Raw genomic sequence first — 22,335 nt, 5'->3', positions numbered from 1 at the left:
AAAAGGCAGGTGACAAGGGCCAGCTTGCGTCTGAGGACTGACCTTGGCCCATCCCCCAAGCCTGGGGAGGGGCACCCCCTACCCCTTTCAGTGCCTGCTGCCACATCCTGTGAACCAGGACAGGGGGAGGCCTTCGCTTCCCCAGAGGCCTCTTCTCCAAAGAGGTGAACAGCCACCCTGGGTGTGAGTGGTGGGAGCATTTCTACTTCTCCTGCTCTTTAACAAAAAGTCCTGTGTATCATCAGGGGCAGATGCCTGCGGGGCTGGGGCGAGCAAGCCGGGTGTGCGACCCTCCTTGGCTTAGCATCCCGTGGGGGGCAGATAGCCAAAAGGGCATGTGATATAACAAAGCCAGGGGTGGGATGGGGCTGGGGTCTTTCCTGGGAGGGCGCCCAGAGGCCTCTCTGCCGCCTTCTCCGAGGCCTGCAGGGTCTATCTGCCTCTGGGGACACTGACCCTGGTAGGCGGTGGGCAGCCTGGCTTCTGGTCTGGTCTGTCCCCACACCCCTGTTAGGGCACAACGGGGGTCAGTTCTCCCAGCCCAGGCCACGGTCCGCCCCATCAGGGCAGGGCGGCTGTCCTGAGTTCTTTCTTGGCGTCCCCTCGGTCCCTGTAGGTGCACTGGGTGCGGAAGAACAGTGAGTCCCTGCGCTCAGAGCACCCCAGGTATGGAGAGAAGGCCCGGAAGGGGGAGTTCCTGCCTGGGAAAGGGGCGCGGAGAAGGGGCCCTGAGGGTCTCCCGGCTCCGATTTGCTCTATTCGTGTCGCAGAGGCCTGGGCTTCGCGGGGCGCGGCCTGGAGAATGGGGAGGGGGGACCTCAGGGGTCCCTGCAGAGGACGTGGGTGACGGAGAGGGAAGAGAGGATGCCTCGGGCCGGGTGGGAGAAGGCAGCGCCTGGCTCCCGGGGCTGAGGGTCCAGGGCCGGGAGAAGGGGCGTCTGCTCCCCAGGAAGCAGAAGCGCGGGACAGCGCGAAGGAGGGACCCCAGCACCGGGGTAGCGCCCAGCAGGGGAACACCCCTCCCTGTCCCCTCCCGCACCGCCCAGCGCGGACACGCCCCCATCCCCCTGCAGCGCGCGCGGGAGCCGGGAGGGGGCGCGGGCGGGCGCGCGGTCTCGGGCGAGGCGGGGGATTCAAGCGCGTTATAAGGCGAGGAGCCCGGGACGCCCGAGACGCCGCGCTCGGAGCCACGAGGGACCCGCCGCCCGCATGGCCCCGGCCCGCCGCCCCGCCGGAGCCCGCCTGCTGCTGCTCTACGCGGGCCTGCTGGCCGCCGCCGCGGGCCTGGGCTCCCCGGAGCCTGGGGCGCCCTCGAGGGGTCGCGCCCGCGAGGGGCCGCCGCCGGGGAACGAGCTGCCCCGGGGCCCCGGGGAGAGCCGCGCGGGGCTGGCCGCCCATCCGCCGGTAAGACGCCGGGGTCCGCTCCGGACCCAGCCCGAGCCCGCAAGCCCCGGCCCGGGGCGGCTGCGGCGGGCGGGGAGGCCAGGCCCGCGCTCACCCCGAGAGCGGCAGCAACGCCCGACTCCGGGGCTCCGGGCTCCGCCGAGCCTTAGGGCCTGGTCGGCGCCGCCCTCGGCCCGGCGGGGCGCTGCTGGGGGCAGCCTTGACCTTGGCTTTGGGGTGTTCTTCTACTTAAAGCAAGGTTCTGCTAGGTCGGCGGAAACCCCCTTTTCTTTCGGGCCAGAAAGGAAATTGAGAGCCAGCTAGGTAAAGTGTAAATGACTTGAGGAAATCGGGAAGAACGCGCTTGTAAAAAGTGTAAGAAACTACTGCCACCGCCCCCCCCAATCTATGTGGTGCAATTCTCTGAAAAACAAAAACCTGCGGGTGTGGGGGCAGGGTGCTGTTCAGGGTGGGGAATGACTGGCTTTGCCTCGAGTGGCCTCTGGCCGGGAAGGGGTGATCTTGAGCTCTGCCCTGCCCCCTCCGCTTCTGGGTTTTGGAGCCTGGACTGCTGAGCAGAGGGTGGTCAGGTTAGGGAGGTGTGGCCCAGGCCTGGGGAGGGGACGGCTTCAGAGGAGCCCCAGTGTGGCCGGGCCTTGGGTCAGGGAGGCAGGGCTGCTCCAGGGAAGGTGGGTGGGCACAGGTGCTGTTTATCCTGAAGATGCTCAGGGCAGTAGAGGGGAGAGCCAGGAAGGATCTAGAGGGGGTGCGGGTGTAGCCAGCCCTGGGGGCCTCCGGAGTTCTCTATCCCAGCCCCACCACCCCCAGTCACTTCCCAAGGACTGAAGGCGCCCCCTCCCCCTGCAGTTGGCCAAACCACCCAGGTGGGCACAGCAGCCAAATGTCAGGGCACGGTCAGCAGGAGGCGGACAGGCTCAGGGGCTTCCAGGTGGAGTTTTGGCCTTGGACCCTGTTTGGGGGCACAAGGTGACACCAGAGGTCCTCCCAGGCTCCAAGGCTTGTTTCTGAGTGACCGCTCGTGGCCAGAACCAGGGCAGCTGCCCAATACCCGCCCCCCGCTGCTAGGGCCATCTCCTGGGACCCCAGCTAACATGGTTCTGTCTGCTACAGCTCTGCCCCCAAACCACACTGTGGTCAGAGTCCACCCACAGGCTACAGGTGCAGGCGGGAGGGTCAGCTGGGCACACCTCTCCTGGCCTGCCTGCTGAATCTTTGCAGCTGTTTCTGCTGACAGGGGCACCCTGAGGCTGTAAAGTGAAGAGGGTGGGGGTGGTGGAGAGCTGCCAGCAGGTGGTGCAGTTAGCCCTGCAAGGCGCAGGGAGGCGCTGAGGGCCCTGGGCACCCTGGACCCTCTCTCCGTCCAACCACACAGCCTTCATCTTCCCACCACAGCACCCTGGCTTGTGCACTGGTCAGCCAGCTCCCAAAAGAAGGCCCTGGGTCCCCCCAGAGCAGCCAGGAACCAAGGGCAGTGACTTGGCAGCTGGCTCCGTCTCTGATAAAAGGGCATAGTCAGCTCTCAAATCCCAGGGTCTGCCCATCAGCTCCCCAAGTCAGCACCCATGACCTCATCTAAGCCCTCCTGGGCCGGTTTCCTTCCCAGCTGCAGCCTTGCCTGGAGCCCAGATAGCCCAGTGGGCCTGAGGCCTCTCCCAGGAAGGTTCTTCCCAAAACAGTGCTAAGTGGCAGCATCAGCATCAGTCAGGATGCAGCACACACAGGAATGGGGACTTCCAGAAGCATCACTGTCCGTGCTTGAGTCAGTGTCTCAGAAGTGCTGAGGAAGGGAACGTCCCATGCAGAGTCCTCACGGCACGACAGCTCGCCTGGTCCCCTCTCCCACTGGACTGTAACCAGAGGCGGCCATGAGGGCTGAATTTGCCTCCTTAGAACTTCTGACGGTGGGGGATGGACAGAGGAGGGTTAGCTAGTAGGTGGGCTTCCTGATAATCACAGTTGCTTCTTCCTGAGCACCTGAGGGTTCCCCGGTGGTGGGATTCTCCTGGTGCCTGGAGGATGCTGTGGTCACCACAGCTTATCTGGAGGAAGGAGGCCTGGCAGTGCAGGCATTCACCCCGCACACCAGCCCTGCACCCCATCTTCCCTCCTTGCATCCTCGGTCTGCCTCTCCCATGAGAGCAAAGTCCAGGCCATGGTGAGGCCTGTTTAGGAGTCCTCCATGGGCTGGGAGAGAAGGTGCGAGGGGTGGGGGCCCCTTTGGGAGCTGCCTTTGAGGCGCTGCCTTTGAGGGCACCCCAGGTGACAAGGACCAGGGTCCCAGAGTGCAGAAGGCCACATAGTCACCTCCTGCAGTGTCCCACCTGCTTGGTGGGAGCCCAGTGAGGCCAAGCGCCCTGCTGGGCTGGCTGTGTTCCAGGAGCCCACGGATGAACGTGCACACAGCATCGACCCCCGGGACGCCTGGATGCTTTTCGTCAGGCAGAGTGACAAGGGTGTCAATGGCAAGAGGAGGAGCAGGGGCAAGGCCAAGAAGCTGAAGGTGAGCCTGGCATCCTGTCAGCACCAGGCCGTGGGGAGCTGTTTCCTCGCTCCTCACCCACTCCCACTACATCCTGACCATTTCCAATGGCACACCCCTCATGCCTCAGCCTGGGGACAGAGAACACAGAGGAAGAACCCAGGCAGTCCCAAGGGGAGCCCAGAGTTAAGGGCCTGGTCCCAGCCCTTTTCCCATACCCCTAGAATGCCAGGTACTCAGTGGTTCCCTCTTTTCTCCTCCCTCTGTGTCCTGGCCAGGGAGGCTGGGTGACACCTTGCTCATGCCTGCAGGAGTGTCTGGCTCCCAGGGGCTAGGAGCATGGAGTCCTGGCGGCTGCTTGGCTCCCACACTCACTCAGCCTTGGGTCTTGGCCTGGGCAGAAATTTCACACTTGGTCCTGGAGCTGCCTCCTATTAGCCCCAAGAAGGCACATATGGGGTGCAGGCTTCTCCGTCTCCTGGGGACAGTCTCACTGCCTGGGATCTGACCGCGCCATGGGACGCCAGCTTGGAGCACATGAGGCAGGTGCATAGGCTGGGCTGTCCCCATGGCCTGGCCTCCCACTTCTGCCCCAGCCTCCTGACTCTGCCCTAAGCTCCTCCCTGAAGGGGGCTCACTGGCGTCTGTTTCGGGTCCCAACCCAGCCTAGCGGGGACTTGCTGATGATGGTGGACCCAGGCCCAGTGCAGACCCTGAGATGCAAGTCCCCCAAAGCAGCCTGGACTCTTCCTCCCTCCAGGAGGCCTGGCCACAGGAGCGGCTTCCGCCCTCTGCTTCCCCCTCAGAGCAGAGCCCTCCCCAGCCCCAGAGCCCCCACCTCCAACGCGGTCCTCGTGCTCACTCCAGGAGAAGCTTTCACTGTTTGAGGCTGGAGCCCATGGAGCTCTCTTGCCTGCCTCTCAGAGGCAAGAGCTTACACAGGAGATGCCGGGGGTCCCAGCCTGCTCCTCTCGTGTCCTCACAGCCAAGGTTCCCTTTCAGTTCGGCTTGCCAGGGCCCCCTGGTCCACCCGGTCCCCAGGGCCCCCCAGGCCCCACCATCCCACCCGAGGCGCTGCTGAAGGAGTTCCAGCTGCTGCTGAAAGGTAGGGGTGTGCCCCGGTTCAGGCACCCACACACCCCTGTGAGCAGGGCCTGGGAGGGTGTCCCAAAGAGCCGACGGGGCCAACCTCGCACTTCAGCAGACACCCAAGGAGGTACCTGCTCCGGGCTGGACTCCAGAACAGTGGAGCTGGCCCAGGTCTGCCAATGGTCAGGGCTGAGGGGGTCTGGGGGTTGGGGGGCATGGCCAGGAGGAGGCTCCACAGAGGAAGGTTAACTTGGCTAGTGTGGCAGGTGCTCAGGGACCAGCGCCCCTGCCCCGCCTGGGAGTCGGTAGCCCAGCGAAAGGCAGAGGCTAGTATATGGGGCAGCACCGGGTGGAGCTCAGCCTGGTACCCACAGTCACCACTGGCGCGGGCTGGGGCAGCCTATGCTGGAGGAGACAGAGCTGAGCCCAGCTGTGGAGTCCGCACTGAGGCCCACTGCAGAGCGCGGCTCACGTTAGTCATTAGAATTGAGCTGGTTTTTCCTTCAGTTCAATGTCCTGTTGATTTAAATATAGCACCTTCTGCGCTGAAGAACCTCCCTGTAACTTCCAGTGAAGCTGCTATCGCTTATTTTGCCCCCAGCTTATTTGAAAAATGTGGGTGGGGTAGAGGTGAGGCTGGAGGCCAAGGACGCTGGAGCACTTCTGCCCGAGCTTCCCAAAGCGTGAGGGAAGCGGGAGCCACTGCGGGGTCAGGAAGCAAAGGCTCCGAGGCCTCGCCCCACCCCTGTTTGCGCCCGTCATTCGGGGCTGGACCCACACTGCAAGCGGGTGAGGGGTGCCCGGTGCACGGCCACAGCTCACTCTGTGCCAGGCGCGGTGCGGCAGCGGGAGCGCGCGGAGCCCAGACCCTGCACGCGCGGCCCCGCCGGGCCAGTTGCAGCAAGCCTCGCCCCGGTCTCCGCCACTGCCAGGGAGGACGATGATGACGCGGTGGAGGTCGTGCTGGCGCTGCTGGCTGCGTCCCGGGCCCCGGGGCCGCCACGCGTGGAGGCCGCCTTCCACTGCCGCCTGCGCCAGGACGTGTCGGTGGAGCGGCGTGTGCTGCACGAGCTTGGTGCCTACCACCTGGTGAGTGCGGGCGCACGAAAGGGGGGGGTGGGGCCGGCCAGGCAGAAGCCGGGGTGACTGTTCGTGCTCCCCACAGCCTGACGCCGAGGGTGCCTTCCACCGTGGCCCTGGCCTGAACTTGACCAGTGGCCAGTATAGGGCGCCCGTGACTGGCTTCTACGCGCTTACTGCCACACTGCACGTAGGTGAGCCCCGGGGCGTGGGGGGACCGCCCGCCCTGCCTCCAGCCCTTCCTTGCCGCCCTACTGCGTGACCACACCCCACTCTGCCCCGCAGTGCTCGGGGAACCGCCGAGGAGGGGGCCGCCGCGCCCCCGGGACCGCCTGCGCCTGCTCATCTGCATCCAGTCCCAGTGCCAGCGCAACGCGTGAGTGAGCCCCGGCCCGGACCCCATACCCACGTGCACTCGGCCTCCACAAGCTCGGGGTGTTAAACAGCCACCATCCTGTTTAAACAGGCTTCCGCCCATTCCCACCCCACCATGGCCTGGTTGACTCCACCCTCCCTGGTCTCCCCGTTTACTTCTGCCCCCAATCAGGCCTTCTCTTCACAGCAAGCAGGAGCTGTTAAAAATGACCTTTTCCAGGAGTTCGAGGCCAGCCTGGCCAACATAGTGAAACTCCGTCTCTAAAATACAAAAAGCTGAGTGTGGTGCGCCTGTAATCCCAGCTACTCTGGAGGTTGAGGCAGGTGAATCACTTGAACCTGGGAGGCGGAGGTAGCAGTGAGCCGAGACCGTGCCATTGCATTCCAGCCTCCATGACAAGAGTGAGACTGTCTCAAACAAAACAAAAACCTTTCCAGGCCACTCCCTGCCCAGACCTTCACCTCCCCAGGTCCTAGGAGGCCCAGCTCCTCCCAGCCTCCTATCTCCTTCCCAACTTGGAGACTTTCATTCTGGGGCCCCAAGCACCGGTATTACTCCAGGTGGCCTCTCCTGACAGCTTTCTGGATGCCCCCTCCTCAGTGGCCTTCCCACCCCTCACCCAGGAACAGTGCAGATGCTCTGCAGATAGCTGGAGAAGATGGGAATGAATAGATCAAGTCCAAACTGCTTAGTCTGGCTTTGAACCCTCAGAGTGTGTTGGCCTGAACCAACTTTTAGCATCTCCTACCACCACACCCCCACTTCTGGGTCGTTTCCCATCTGAGCCAGGGCTCTGCTGCCCCTTGCTGGGCTCTGGCCTTGCCTTTCCCAATACTGCAGGCGCCTCTGGCCCTCTCTCTCCTTCCTCTTCTTGGGACTCAGTTCAGATACCACCTCCACTGGAAGGCCTGGCCAAGGTCAGGCACTTGGCTGGGCGTGTGTTGGCTGCTGGCAGGACTGTGTGTTGTGGGTGAAGCTGGTGGTGTCTTCTGGGGCAGGCTGAACCTCTTTGTTTTGGCCACAGCTCCCTGGAGGCTGTCATGGGCCTGGAGAGCAGCAGTGAGCTCTTCACCATCTCTGTGAATGGTGTCCTGTACCTACAGGTAAGTGAGGCGGGCTTGGGCATGGAGGGGCACCACCTGTGCATGGCCATAGGTGGCTGGGTACAGAAGGGTGCTGTTAGGTGCTCAGGATCACCAGGAGCAGCACCCTCAGACTTCAGGCCTGGGACAGGGTCCAGGACATGCCAAGTGCCCACCTTGGTCTGGGCACAGCCAGGCTTCAAGTCCTGATCTCCTTCCTAACAGCCCTTCCCTGAGGGCGCCGCCCACTTGAGCAGCTGCTCTGCTCTGCATCCCAATATTCAGACTTCCCGAGCACCTCATAGAGGCCTGGTACTTCCGGCCACCACAGGCCTGTTTGAGGGACCAGTGGAGGGAAGGAATAGAGGACAGCGCTCTGCCCAGGCTGACGCCCTGGGTCCCATGACTGGGAAGCCAGAGATGTTATTTTCCTACTAAAACCCTAAGTGATCATGTCTTTCTGGCACTGTGGGAATTTTGGCAAGTGGTAGAGAAACTGACATAAAGGTAGAATTTATTAATGAAGAAAAAAATTGAGTGCAGGTGTGTAGACTAACAGCTGCTCTTGAATTCTCCCAGAGTTTTGGGGAAGGTAGTGCTACTTGCCTAGTTTGCCCAAATTCACACAGCAGAGCCAGAAATGGAGGCCAGGCCATCCGGCTCCAGAGTCTGTGGTTGTCAGGAGAGCATCAGGGGTCCATGTGGGTGCCGCACAGCGTGCTTGGTGAACACAGATGGTCTGTGCACCACCTGGATTTTTTTTTTTTTTTTTTTGGGGATAGTCTCTTTACCCAGGCTGGAGTACAGTGGCACGATCTCAGCTCACTGTAACCTCTGCCTCCCAGATTCAAGCGATTCTCCTGCCTCAGCCTCCTGAGTAGCTGGGACTACAGGCACGTGCCACCATGCCCAGCTAATTTTTATATTTTTAGTAGAAACAGGTTTCACCACGTTAGCCAGGATGGTCTCTATCTCCTGACCTTGTGATCCGCTGCACCCGGCTACCACCTGGATCTTAAGATGCAGATCCTGAGGCAGTCTGGGTGGATCCCTGGATGATGCATTTCCGGGAGTTTGCAGGGGATGTGACACTGCTGGTGCATGGACCACATCTGAGCAACCAGGCGAGAGTGCTGGTTTCATGGAAGGCTCTGCCAAATGACCGCAGGGCCAGGCCTGGGGAAGGGCCACTCTCCCACCTGACTTGGAGCCTTATAGGCTCTGAGAAGCCCTGCAGCTGAGAAACCTGTTGGACTCTTGAATCCAATTCTGGCCCTGAGTACAGGCTCACTGTGGGGAAAGCAGGAGTGAGAGGTGCCGGGTGGAGCCCAGGCCACGTGAGCCCCTGCTGTGGCCTTGGCAGCCACATGCTTCTCTTGGCCTGGACCCTTCTCACATTCAGGGCTGAGTGGGCAGGAGTGTGGCTGGCTGGCACCTGGGTCGCCTCTGCAGGCTGTTGGGGTGGCCCAGTGCCTTAAAGGCGCCCTCCTTGCAGATGGGGCAGTGGGCCTCTGTCTTCCTGGACAACGCCAGCGGCTCCTCCCTCACAGTGCGCAGCGGCTCCCACTTCAGCGCTATCCTCCTGGGCGTGTGAACGGCCACCACAGCCCTTTCCTCTCACGGGCAAATGGAGCAGAGGCCTAGACTGTGTGGACAGTGTCAACTGGCAGTGGCCGTGTGCAGGAGGCCCACCCGGAACTCTCCCCACACTGGCCGCTGCAATTCAGCCCACAGAGCCACTGCAGGCAGGCCTGCGGAGGTGGTCCCAGCGCTGGGAGTGATTCAGAAAAACCATCTTTTAAAAGGGGAAGCCCTGTTGAACTGTTACCCAGGAAATGGCAGGTGTGCCTGGGGCACCTGCTAGTCCCCGGCTACAGGCTGGCTCTTTCCCGGCCTGCTCAGCACCTGCCCAGATGGCCTCTACATCTTTCCTGCAGCCCAGCCCCACCTATTCCACCTCTCTTCGTGTTCTCACAGAGTGACAAGCGCACTGGCCAGGGTCCCTGCCTGGAAGAGGGTACACTGGTGCAGGGCTGAGGGGGCGCCACAGGGAAGCATGCTGCATGTTACTACTCAGAAGGGACAGGGTCACCCACCACCCCCCTGGTCTCCATCTGGGCTCCTTGGTCTTCCCTGCCCTTCCCCTAGCCATGCTCCACCTGCCAGTGGAGCTGAGCACTGCTTAGCCTGGGCCAGGGGGACACTGGACAGGGTCCACTGGGGGACAGTGAGTCTGGACCCAACTTTCAGGAGCAGGTCCCAGTTCTAATGTATGCAAGATTAACTCACAGATTTACCTCAGAAGGCCTCTCCAAATGAGAGCTTCGCTCTTTCCCTCCTCTGCAAGTCTTTTCACAGCCAAGGCCCCCTTCTATCCTCTCCAGAGGCGGATGAGATCCCTTTTCCCCTCCCCTCTGAGGCACTGACTCACTGCTAGGATCCACCCACCAGAGGAAAGATCTAGAATGTCTTTATAGATTGGAGACATCCGGGCTTGCTGACCCATCAGCTGAACAGCTGAAGCAGAGGCTTCCTGAAGGGATGCCAGGGCCTGGCCGGGTCCAGCGGCTCTGGGATGAGCCTTCCAAGCATCTTTACCACTTGGGTGGTGATGTGGCTCTGAGACTGGACAAGTGGTAGATGAGACAGTCTCGAGAAAGGGTGGTCTCGGGAGGGCTGGTCCCAAGCCTGTGCTCCTGTGGCAGTGATAGGGTATGGGGAGGGCAGCTCTCATGAGGAGACACGGGCTGTGAGCCCACAGCCTCCTCAAATGTAGCCTCCCACATTTTCCCTAAAGAGCAGGACTGTCCCAGTGTAGGCAGCGACCTGCAGGACCTTTTACCTGCTGAGGAAGGGTTAACCTGCCGCCTCCCCACACAAAAGGCTACCAGTGACCTGGTACCTCAGACCCTCCTGCGAGCCAAGCTAGTCTGGCAGGGTGCTCAGGCCTGGGAGAGAAGGGAGCAATGGCCAGTCACCTTCACCTTCTAGCTGGCCTCTGCTGAGGGGACCACTGCCAGGCCAGAATGATCCCCAGGAGCCCAGCTTCCAAACCCCAACTCCGAATCAAGCATCTCCATCCCTAAGCACAGTAATATATAAAAACCAACCACTCTGCCCTGGGGCAGGCCTGGTGCAATTCTCAGTAGGACTCATACCCACCCTACCTGGAAGTACTGGGCTTGCCTGGGTACTGCGTCCCCTGCACTTTGATAAGGGGGTGATGTGGCCACACCCTTATCTAGATTTCACTTTGTATCCACTGGGCACAGCTATTTTAGAGAACGTATCTTCTACTCTTGAAAAAGCCACATTCCACATCTTTCATTTTCCCAGTGTGTTTTGCAACAATTAAAGTATTTATTGTCTAATACTGGCTTTGTGGGGTGGCTCAAATACTTAAGAACTCTGTGACGTTACAAAACAAACGGCAGGCCTTAAGATCCAGAATCCACCCTTTAACCCAGGTTCACTAAGGACAGCAAGGAGGAACACAGAAGGTGAGGTGGAGATAGCCTCCAGTCTCTAGGTGGGAGGGACTCCCCTGAAGGCTGGGAGTGAACCTTCCTGCGAAGCCAGTGTCCAGCCTCTCGGGGACAGTGGGACATGGGGATGGAGGAGTCACAGACATCGTTGTGCAAATACCTGGTTTGCTGGGGTGCCAGGGCTCTTTTCTTCAATGATGCCATACCGTACAATGTCCCAGTCCTCAAACTGAAATGGATACTTACTTGGATCTTAAAACTCCCTGGGGAAGGGGCAGCACCAACACTTCAGTTTTTACTTATGGCTTTGACACAACAGATCCCCAGGAGTCACCTAAGGTTTCCATGAAGCATTTACCAATGAGGTCCTTATAGCATGGATACCAATTCCACTCACTGAATCAACTGGGTGATAAAACCATATGTGTGTGTTGGGTGGGGGCCAGGGAACATTACAAAACAGATTCTGAAAAGGCAAATTTTTAGAATCTTACATCATCCAGAGCCAAACATTTACACAAAAGGATCTGAGAGCTGCTTTACTAAAAACTACTTACAGTCCTAATGACATGTTTTCTATATAAACAAGTGCTCGAGAAGAATTTTAAAGCTTATTCTTCTGAGCTGCTTATTCATACACTCTCTTCACGCTTTTAACATCCTTCATAGAATGTCTCCCTCTGAGGTGTTATTGCAAAGACAAACCTCAGTCCAGCACAGGGCCCACTGCCCACACTACCTCAGGAGGGAAGTAGAATTCCCAAGCCATGCTGGGCAGCAGGCTGCATGCCCCCACAGGAAGGTGCACACCTGCACCCTGGAGACCCAGATGGAAGCCACCAAACTGAACCTAGTCCTCCACAGACTCCTTCTGCCAGACTGCAGCTCTCACCAACAGAATCAGAACCATGAATTCTGGACTGTTTCTAGAGGGTCTGATGCACAAATAACCTTGTGTATCAGTCTATTCCTGGCTAAGCTGGAGCTCATGCTCTGCAACATTTTGCAACAGTATCTGTGTATGGAAAACTGAAAAGAGCTACAGGGTTTCAAAAGCCCTGGTCTGGTCAGCCTTGTCTCTAACCAGTCATCCCCACCTTCTCTTCATTGCAACATGCCACTTCTGCCACCAGGGTCACCGTGAGGGTGAAAGCACAGCAAAATGCCTGTGAATTACAAAACCTCACACAACAAGCAGCTTGCAGGTCACCACGAGCCAGTCCAAGACACCTATAATGGTTTTAACAAGGAAAGGCAGCATATTCAAAAGCAAACACCATCTCTGAAGGGTCAAGTGGTATTCACAGTATAATCACTCAAAAGACTAGGAAAAAAAAAAAAAAAAAAACAGAAACCTTTATTTACAACCATGGGAGTCCCACAGGAGTACACAAAACACACAATGTGCACACACACACAAAATGAACCTTTTAAGTCAATACAATGGGTGCTCCTGGCCGCGCGCCACCCCTCAGTGCCCTATCCGTACCACCATCACGGTGACATTGTCAGCCGAGCCCCGCTGCACCGCCTTGTTGGCCAGCCTGTTGCAGGCTGCTTCGTAGCGGGCGTCGACCGCAGACTTCCCTTCCCGGGTCTGGATCTTCTCATCCTACCAGATGAGAAAGGGAATGAGTGAATGGGGTGACTCTGCACTCTGCCACTTTCCAGAAACATTACTGCCAAGAAGAGGAGCTGCTCTGGCCTCCCATCAGTGCTGGCAGGACAAACTGACCAGTGCAGTGGGCAGAGTTCACACTGAAAAAGGGCAGAAGGGCTGCCCCACAATGGGAGGACATGGGGTCTCAGGACTTCTACTTCTCCAAAAACTAGGACACATTTGGAACAACCATCACTCCCGTGTGAGATTCCTCACCTCAAGACAGGACAAGATGAAGTTCACGGCTTCTTCTGGGGTAAAGACCTTGAAGAGCCCATCACAAGCCAACAAAATGAACCTATAACACCAGGGAGGAATATAAATGGTTTTAGGTGCAACCCCCCCGCCAAAAAAAAAAAAAAAGCATGGCCTGGAGATAAATATTTGTCCAACTATTCAAAGGCTAAGATTTTTTTTTTTTTGAGATGGAGTTTCACTCTTGTTGCCCAGGCTGGAGTGCAACGGTGTGATCTTGGCTTACTGCAACCTCTGCCTCCCGGGTTTAAGTGATTCACCTGCTTCAGCCTTCCCAGTACCTGGCATTACAGGGGCCCGCCACATCACCTGGCTAATTTTTTGTATTTTTAGTAGAGATGGGGTTTCACCATGTTGGCCAGGCTGGTCTTGAACTCCTGACCTCAACTGATCCACCTGCCTCAATCTCCCAAGTGCTGGGATTACAAGCATGAGCCATCACACCCAGCCAGGCTAAGATTTTTGAAAACCCACTTAATTTCTGTGACAAAGGTTTAAACTACTTAAAACTATTTGTGGATAGGATGTTATATATCAAAACTGAGACTACCCTTCTCTTCACCAATTAACAGAATTATTAATTACTTCAAACATTAGGTGCTGTACTTTCTTAGACAAACTCAAGGAAAAATCACTGAATAAAAACACTGGGTGTTATGGTAAATATACAAGAATTTATATCACCACTTCCAGACATAAAGCTGAGAATTAGCCTGGCCTCGGTGAAACATCCTTGGATGCACACTGCGCACCTGCGGGCTACATGCAAGTCCAAGGTCCAAGAGGGGGCAGCTGTTCGTGTTCCTGTGTTTGAAACCGCATGCTCTCCCTTTCAGAATCAGCCCCTCTCTAGACTGCCCCCGGAATCTTTCTGAACACCAACGGATTTGATGCGACAGTTCTTGTTCTCCCAGCATTGGGGGTGGGGAATATGCTTCCCCACAGCTTTATGGTGTAAGCCACCTTCCTTTTCTCATTCTAATACCTGTATCTTTGTTTTCCTTGTTGTTGTTGTTGTTGTTGTTGTTGAGATGGAATTTCACTCTTGTTGCCCAGGCTGGAGTGCAATGGCATGATCTCAGCTCACTGCAACCTCTGCCTCCCGGGTTGAAGCAATTCTCTTGCCTCAGCCTCCCGAGTAGCTGGGATTACAAGCGCCCATCATCAGGCCCAGCTAATTTTTGTATTTTTAGTAGAGACAGGGTTTTGCCATGTTGGCCAGGCTGGTCTCGAACTCCTGATCTCAGGTGATCCAGAATTAAGAGGCGTGAGCCACTGTGCCCAGCCTGTTTTCCTCTTTTGACTAGGCTTTCATTCAACCACTATTTGCTGAGCAGGTGGTCCCTGCTAAGAACACAGTCCTAGCAAGCTCCTGCCCCTTCTAGTGTCCTGAGAGTCAGACCCTGAATAACCAATCACAAAGACCCACAATTGCAACCCAGGAGGGGGAGCTAGGAGGCAAAGCAGAGGGTGCCAAGCAGATGGGGCCCTGGGGGCATCGTTCAGAAAACCAGAGGCGGCAGCTGCTGGCAAGATGATAGAGGACCCCCTGGGGCACATGAGAACATAACACACTGAAGGCAGATGTAGAGAATGGGCGATGGCTCGAGAAGAGGCCACGCCAGCGAGTGCCAAAGCAAGGCAGCACTGGGGCAGGACTCGGAGCAGCGCTTGGAGGACCTCCCCGCCACAGTGCCCCTAGCGTCTCTCGCCTCCCCTCGTCAGCTCAGTGCCGTGGAGCCTGCTTCTGTGAGCTTTCCTCTCGTCTCCCTCCTGCTACTGCCTTAGTTCAGCTCTCACCATCAGGCCAGGGCTGCTGCACTGCTGCTCATGGGCCTCCCTAGCTCCATAATACCATCTTTAACCATTACCTGTTGAGGCCTTGCCCTCCGCCAGCACAGTGCCTTATGTTTAAGTATGAAGAACAGGAGACGAACAAGTGAACAGTCTCCTTCTCAACTGATCCTGGCTCTGCGTAAAAACCACCTCTGATTCTCCACTAATATCAACTAGAATTCAGACTCTCCAGCATGGGACTGAGGGCCCTTCAGAATCTGTCCCCAAAGCACCCTGCTCTCACTTTCCCACCACTCTCGGTCCTCCAAGCACCTGTCTGGCCATGCTTTCATGCTGTCACATTTTAATGCCTTAGTGTGTGTTCCCTCTGTCAGGAAGGCCCTCTCCTCTCCGACAAGGATACGCCTTCCCCCATTGCGAAGTTCCCCAGTGCACCACACACGCCTAGTACACACTAGACTGCAACTGCCCATCCCCATGTGTGCTCCCCTACCACTGTGGACCCCAGCAGGGCAGAAACCACATTCTGTTTATCTCTACACCCACAGGGCCTAGCACCATGCACACCTTCCCTCCAACAAAGGCTTGATGAAAACTGGAAGAAATGAGGAAGAGAAATACAGCCACATGCAGGCGCACCTGTGCCTCTGGTAGGGGTCTTTACCTGTCATTGGGGGTCAGCTGGCAGCGTCTGATGTCAGGCACAGATGTGACACCGCAGCGCTTGTACTGCCCATCCCCAATGGAGCGGGACACCTCTAGCACGCCCAAAACACGCCCATCCCTAAAATGAGAGGAAAAACATTTCAGACTTGGAATTCCTGACAGATCATGGGTCCCCAGTACTTAGAATCTCACCTTAAAAAGCAGGGAATGGAAGTGTGAAAGATATAGGCTGTGGAATTCACATTATTAGCCAGTACTGACATTTCTGGATCTCAAATACACAAGGATGTCTAGGTCATTAACCGCTGCCCTGGGGTAGGGAGCCTGCCCGGCTGCACAAGGTGGGAATAGCATTTCTGGAGGCTGGTAAACAGGACTGCCCAGCCTAACCTTCAGCTGGACTCAGCAGTTCTCATCACACATCCAGGTCCAAACTCCAGAATCAAATCTGACTGGACTGGGTGGGGGAGCCTGGCAGTGTTTCTGTATCTTAAAGCTCCTTGAGAGTTTCACACATGCCTCAGGGTTAACAATAGCTAGAACAGAGGGATATTTTACATTTCAATCTAATTAGATTTGGGAAATCCCTGAAAGTGATTATTCCCGGATTGTGGAGCACAGTTCCTTTGCATCAAGTACAGGCGTGTAAATGACAGTAACCCGCATACCCGCATAGCATCAAGGTTTTTCCCATTCTATTTTTAGGTGAGGGGATATGGATATGGGGCAGTGATCTACAAATGGGAAGAGACACGTAAGGCACAGTCCTACTGTCAAGGAAAAACCACTTGGGGGAGCTTACTGCCCTAAAGAACAATTCTGGTCTGGGCTGTAGCACTGTCACCTTAGGCAGCTGCAAGCGCTCTCCCCTTCAGGTCCTTGTCTGTAAAGGCAGGAAGATAACCCACGCTCAAAGTCCAAGAGCACTCCATAAATGTCACAGCTATGCGTGGGCGTTTAGGATCACCGGGGGGCTCCCAAATCATGGACCACGCATTCAGGAGATGTGGTGCAGATGGATGCACATGGTAGGAAATGCTTCCTGGGCTGGTGTCCTAAAGGCAGAATTCAGCCTGGCCCTTCTCTGGGCCCCGGTTACCCTCTCAGTGGCTCAAAGTTCAGTATCCATAACAAACATGTTTTTTCTTCCTCACAGACTTCTACTGGCATCTGCAAAAAGCCTAGTGATCTTCCAGGATATAAACTTTTAAAACAAACAGCAAGAGGAACCAGAGTGCACAGGGTAAGAGCTGAAGACTAAAGACGGTCATGGGGCAGTTGGCCTTAGGAGCTGCCAGTTCAGGAAGCAGCTCACAGTTTAAGTACTATGAAAAGCCAACAGAGTACCTCTCTCACAACCAAATGATTGGGTGTCTGGTGTGGATCTCCCCATCCCAGTCATAAACCCATCCTATTTCAACAAGATTAAGAATCCAATGACCACCTCTGCAATGGCAGGTCCCAGAAGATCTAGAAGTTACCAGCAACTTCTGGTACTGCACAACACAGTACAGAAAACATGAAACAATTCCTAAGTCTAAAGAAGGAAAATATGAGGCAGCACGGGATCTGCGCGCACACCTGCACACGCTCGCTCGCTCTCTTTTTTAAGAGAGACAGGGTCTCTGTTGCCCAGGCTGGAGGGCAGCGATGTAATCATAGCTCCCTGGGCTCAAGTGATCCTCCCACCTCAGCCTCCTTTTTATTTTTGATGCAACAAATCATTATACTTTATTATTTCTTGTGAACAAAATATTTTCCAGAGGGCAGTGTTGTAAATAATAATGTTGGAATCAGTGAAAACAATCAGTAGAGATCAAATTTTTAAAAGTGATAATTTCTCAGAAATGCATGTCTTGATGTCATTGAACATTATCTATAAGCAACTGATCTCAGGAAAACATAATTTTTGAAGAACTGTCTCATCCTGTGACAGTGACCTAATGTGAATGATTAAAATATATTTCTGTAGTTGAATTGAAAATAGATATATCTCTATTGCTGAATTCTAGTAATCTAATTCACTCTTTAAACTGGACATACAGTAAAATTACCAGTGTTCTTTTGAACTTGCTACTTTCTCAAAATTTATAGAAGCTATCCCAGTTAACACTGTTAAAGTCTTAAGTACAATAATCCTACAAAGCACCTTCTTTCAATACATTTCCCAAGGTTTCCTTTTTAAATCTGTCTTTTAAAATAGCCACCCTAGAACTACAGGTGCCACCAAGCCCAGGTAAGTAACAAAAAAAAATTTTTTTTTTTTGTACAGATGGGGTGTTGCCCAGGCTGGTCTTAAACAACTGGCCTCAAGCAATCCTCCCACCTCAGCCTCCCAAAGTGCTGAGATTACATGTATAATGTGCCTCGTTCTTACTTTCTTCAGATGGAGTCTAGCTCTGTTGCCCAGGCTGGAGTCCAGTAGCGTGATCTCAGCTCACTGCAACAACCTCCGCCTCCCGGGTTCAAGTGATTCTCCTGCCTCAGCCTCCCGAGTACCTGGGATTACAGGTGCCCGCCACCACGCCCAGCTAATTTCTGTATTTTTAGTAGAGATGGGATCTCACTGTGTTGGCCAGACTGATCTCGTGATCCACGTTCCTCGGCCTCCCAAAGTGCTTGGACTACAAGTGTGAGCCACCACACCCGCCCTCTCATTCTTGTTTTCAAAGTTCCACATACAAAGTAGTAATCTTACATTCACTGAACTGCTGGAGTAACAGGAGAAAGCAGCAATAGACAGAATGATGGACCCCAGGAAAAGCGTTTGGTAATGATGCAGGAAGCCGGACTGGCGCTATGCTTACACCCAATGCAATGTCCTATGTAGGATGCCACATGCAAATACCTGTCAGTTCAACAAAGGCCAATCACAGAGTCCCAACCCTGAGACCGAGCATCACACAGGATAAATTCATGCCGCTTCTACTTTGGAAAGTGTTGGTACAAGTCCAAAAGGATCACCACTGACGAGGCTAGTCAGGACTCAGCCCCAGCAGCCCCACAGGCTTTGTACTTCCCAGTCTGCTTGATCCATTTCACTAGAACTCTTTTTTAAGAGCAAGGGTCCTGCTGTGCTACCCAGACTGGAGTGCAGTGGCTAGTCACAGGCATGGTGGCGCATTACAGGCTCAAGTGCCTGGACTCAAACGATCCTCCCGCCTCAGCCTCCAAGTGGCTGGGACTACAGGTGTGTGCCACCAATACATACCCTACCCATGTCCATTTCTTAGAAAGTGCACTACTCTAGACACAACAGAAAGCTGTTTCACAGCATGTTCTCCCCGTTGCTGTTTTCAAAGTTCAAACAAACTGCCCAAAGTTCATTCTTTCCCCTTCCCTCAAAATTTCCCCCCACCCCCGTAATTACAATGCTTAGCAGATAGTAGCTTTTTAAGTCTCAGCCTACCAAGCCAGTCTGCCTGTCCCTTGGTACCAGCCCTCATTAGGACAGGCCTCCTGCCCTTACACCCTTCCAACTTTTGTTTTGTGCTCTTTATTTCTCTTCTTTTCTGCCAACCAGAGAACTGTTTTCCTATTATTGGACAAGCTGTTCAACAGTGTCCTCAGATCTTAGCTATTTTTGTTGATAGTTTCTGTTCTAATTTTTTCTCCAGAGAGAGACTGAGTGAGACTGAGACATCCTACTACTTGCGTGTTTAAGGCTAATCTGGCTGCCTTTAGCAGCCAGAAACTGCTTGGACTTCAGCTCCTCTTGCATGTCAGTAAAAGCAAGATGCAGCGGGTCTCAAAAAATAAGCTATCCCCAAGTGATGTTTGCAAAGCTAAGGTTAGGAGGTGGAAACTCCATCTCCTGACCATCCAAAAACTGGCAGATGCCTAAATCAAATGTATTAATACAATGAGTGCTACAGAGATAACTGAAGTACAATGCTAGGAGAGTTAGTTACGAGGGACCTGCACTTGATCAAGTTCTAGGCACACAGCACTGACATTTAAATTTAAATGCTATATGTAAACTTCCCATCTGTTCAGCTGCCTTCCTTATAAAATAAAAATAAAACTTGTCTTATTCTCAGAAAATTCACTGCTACATAGCTACCTTCAATGTAAGAAAGTAGAAAAAATTAAGACTACACCAAGATTTACTTAGTTTTGTAAGAAATACTGGAATCAAGAAATAGGATGAAGGGGACACAGGGATGAAAGCGTGACATCGCTAAATGTCTTTTTACTCAATTTAGATTTTGAAGCATACAACAGGGAATTTTTCATTTTTTTATTGTGGTAAAATATACATGAAATTTACCATCTTAACCATTTCTAAGTGTACAGTTCAGCAGCATTAAATATATTCACAGTGTTGTGTAATCATTACCACCATCCATCCTCAGAACTTTTCTATCTTCCAAACTGAGACTGTTCCCATTAAACATTAACCGCACAATTCATCCCCTGTACCTCCCCATTCTACTTTCTGTGAACTTGACTAGTAACTCCTATGAGTGAAATAATAGTATTTGTCTTTTTGCATCTGGCTTTTTTTTTCTTTGAGATAGAGTCTTACTCTATTGCCCAAGCTGGAGTGCAATGGCACGATCTCAGCTCACTGGAACCTCCACCTCCCAGGTTGAAGCAATTCTCCTGCCTCAGCCTCCCAAGTAGCTGGGGGTACAGGTGCACGCCACCACACCCAGCTAAATTTTGTATTTTTAGTAGAGACAGGGTTTCACCATGTTGGCCATGCTGGTCTCAAACTCCTGACCTCAGGTAATCCATCTGCCTCCCTCCCAAAGTGGTGGGATTACAGGTGTGAGCCACCATGCCTGACTGCATCTGGCTTCTTTTACTTAGCATAAAGTCCTCGGGTTCATCCATTTTGCACCATAAGCCAGAATTTCCTTCCTTTATGAGGTTAAGAATAGTATTCTGTTATAGAGATATCTCACACTTTGCTTATCTATTCATCTGTCAATAAACATTTGGGCTGCTTCCCCCTTTTGTCTGTGGTGGAAAATGCTGCTGTGAACATGGGTGTGCAAGTGTCTGTTTGTGTCCCTGCTTTTAATTCTTTTGGGTACATACCCAGAAGTGGAACTGCAGATCATATGCTAACTCTGTATTTAACGTTTGAGGAACTGCCACACTGTTTTCCATAGTGGCTACACCATTTCACATTCCCACCAACCAGGCAAAGGGGTTCTAATTTCTCTATATACTATATAAAGGCAAAAAAGCCATTTAAAAATTGAATAAACTGAAAATAAACTGAATAAAAATAAATGGAAAACAAATAACCAAAGTGGTAAAATAACCACAGTAAAAAGTTATATTTCACTTTTGCACACAGTAAGGACGGTATCTTTCTAGTGAGGTATATTCTAAGGACAAGAGAACAGCAAAGAATACAAACTAAAGTGATGATTTTTATATTTTTTTGAGACAGGGTCTCACTCTGTCACCTAGGCTGGAGTACAGTGGCATAATCATAGCTCACCAGATCCTAGAACTCCTAAATTGAAGAGAACCTCCTGTCTCAGCCACCAGAGTGGCTGGGACTACAGGTGCATACCACCAGACCTGGCTCCATGCTCCTGTTTTTATTTTTTGTAGAGATAATGTCTCACTGTGTTGCCCAGGCTACTCTCAAATTTCTGGCATGGAGCCATCCTCCTGCCTTAGCTTCCTGAAGCACTGGAATTACAGCTGTGAGCCCTCTGCTCCCCCAGTAGTGATAATTTTGATACTATAAAACTATTTTAACAAATAAATATACTGTTAAGAACCAAGATTTCTAATATTAAGAAAAATGAGCTATAAATATTAAATCAAAGAGAAAACTCTGTAATGTTAAATATGAGTAAGAAATAGCACTCCAAGCTTGTGATTTAAAATGTGCTGTTTCCTAACTCTATATGTCTCAAGTGGCCATAGAATTAATGACACTCCAACTGAACTGAGCACCTAAGAACATGGAGTTGGGTTCTTTTTTTGAAAAAATTTGTCCCCATCCACACTACACTGATGTAAATTATTTCTTTTGAGACAGTCTTGCTCTGTACTCAAGCTGGTGTGCAGTGGTACGATCTCTGCTCACTGCAACCTCTGCCTCCCAGGCTGAAGCAATCCTCCCACCTCAGCCTCCTGGGTAGATGGGACCACAGGTGTGGCACCACACCTGGCTTATGTCTCCCTTTTTTTTTTCTCTCTATTTCTTGTAGAGATGGGGTTTCACCAATGTTACCTAAATTGGTCTTAAATTCCTAGGCTCAAGAGATCCACCCACTTCAGCCTCCCAAAGTGCTGGGATTACAGGTGTGAGCCACTGCACCCAGCCTGGATTTTGGTTCTTAATCATTAATACACACGTAAGAAAATGACGCAGGAACCAGCCGGCAGGAGTTTCCACTGGCCCTATCTGAGATAAAGTGAACAGCAGCAAATACCATGACTGTAACCACAACTAACTCACTGAATAGTCTGTTGGCACACAGGGATATGCAGGTCAAGGATGGAGGGAGAGAAGCAGAGAAGTGAAAGAAAAACACTAATTTCCACAACTACAGGTGATTATCTTCCTTTCAAATTGGTGATTAAACGACAGAATGAAAACATTTACCCTGCTTTTTTAGAAGAATTATGTTCTCTTATTGATAATGAAAAGTGTTTCTTTATAGAATGCCACTAATACGTGTGAAAGGAATCACAGCATATGAAAATTATCTTTGACATCTCTGATGAAATGATGATTTAGGGATGCTAAGACCATTAGGTGAAAGGTGACAAGAAACAGAATATTCACAAGGTACCAGTGAACCTCCTCAGATTACTTACCGATGATACAAGGTAACAGGAACATCTGGCTGTTAGCACCAGAGCCAAGTGCTGGGATTTGACAACTTTAAGGGTCACACTATGTGCCTACTGAAGTGAAGGACTGCTGAGTATACAGCATCCCTCATAAAACACTACTAAAAACACCTAATCTGAATCTAAAGAAG

General features: G+C 53.3%; 2 protein-coding genes across 7 annotated transcripts in view; one reads left to right on the top strand and one right to left on the bottom strand.

Annotated features, from left to right (window-relative positions):
• The first annotated feature begins 1,209 nt into the window (after window positions 1-1,209).
• ERFE (erythroferrone) lies at window positions 1,210-10,886 on the top strand. Its single transcript, XM_032277696.1, has 8 exons — window positions 1,210-1,642; window positions 3,672-3,904; window positions 4,886-4,988; window positions 5,805-6,061; window positions 6,138-6,246; window positions 6,338-6,428; window positions 7,453-7,531; window positions 9,006-10,886. The coding sequence occupies exons 1-8, from the start codon at window positions 1,210-1,212 to the stop codon at window positions 9,102-9,104; spliced, it is 1,404 nt and encodes a 467-aa protein (XP_032133587.1). The 3' UTR covers window positions 9,105-10,886.
• A 1,444-nt stretch (window positions 10,887-12,330) lies between these two features.
• ILKAP (ILK associated serine/threonine phosphatase) overlaps window positions 12,331-22,335 on the bottom strand; it is a 31,215-nt gene continuing 21,210 nt past the window's right edge. For all 6 annotated transcript variants that reach the window (XR_004269006.1, XM_032277739.1, XM_032277743.1 and 3 more), the window contains 3 exons: window positions 15,372-15,491; window positions 12,872-12,953; window positions 12,331-12,607 (listed from right to left, as the gene is read on the bottom strand). Coding sequence is in view for 5 of the 6 variants with exons in the window: in XM_032277739.1 (XP_032133630.1) it covers window positions 12,467-12,607; window positions 12,872-12,953; window positions 15,372-15,491 (343 nt within the window). In the remaining variant the exon portion in view is untranslated. The remainder of the gene's footprint in view (window positions 12,608-12,871; window positions 12,954-15,371; window positions 15,492-22,335) is intronic.

Source organism: Sapajus apella, unplaced genomic scaffold (genome assembly GCF_009761245.1).
Source record: "Sapajus apella isolate SASKATOON/1434 unplaced genomic scaffold, GSC_monkey_1.0 scaffold10, whole genome shotgun sequence".
NCBI lineage: Eukaryota > Metazoa > Chordata > Mammalia > Primates > Cebidae > Sapajus > Sapajus apella.
This window is presented reverse-complemented; position numbering and strand designations above follow the sequence as displayed.

Excerpts from the sequence above, each read along its gene's own strand:
- ERFE (XM_032277696.1), top strand. The coding sequence starts at position 1,210 with ATGGCCCCGGCCCGCCGCCCCGCCGGAGCCCGCCTGCTGCTGCTCTAC. Across the intron at positions 4,989-5,804 it reads GTTCCAGCTGCTGCTGAAAG|GCGCGGTGCGGCAGCGGGAG; the intron begins GTAGGGGTGTGC and ends ACTCTGTGCCAG. Across the intron at positions 6,247-6,337 it reads TACTGCCACACTGCACGTAG|TGCTCGGGGAACCGCCGAGG; the intron begins GTGAGCCCCGGG and ends TCTGCCCCGCAG.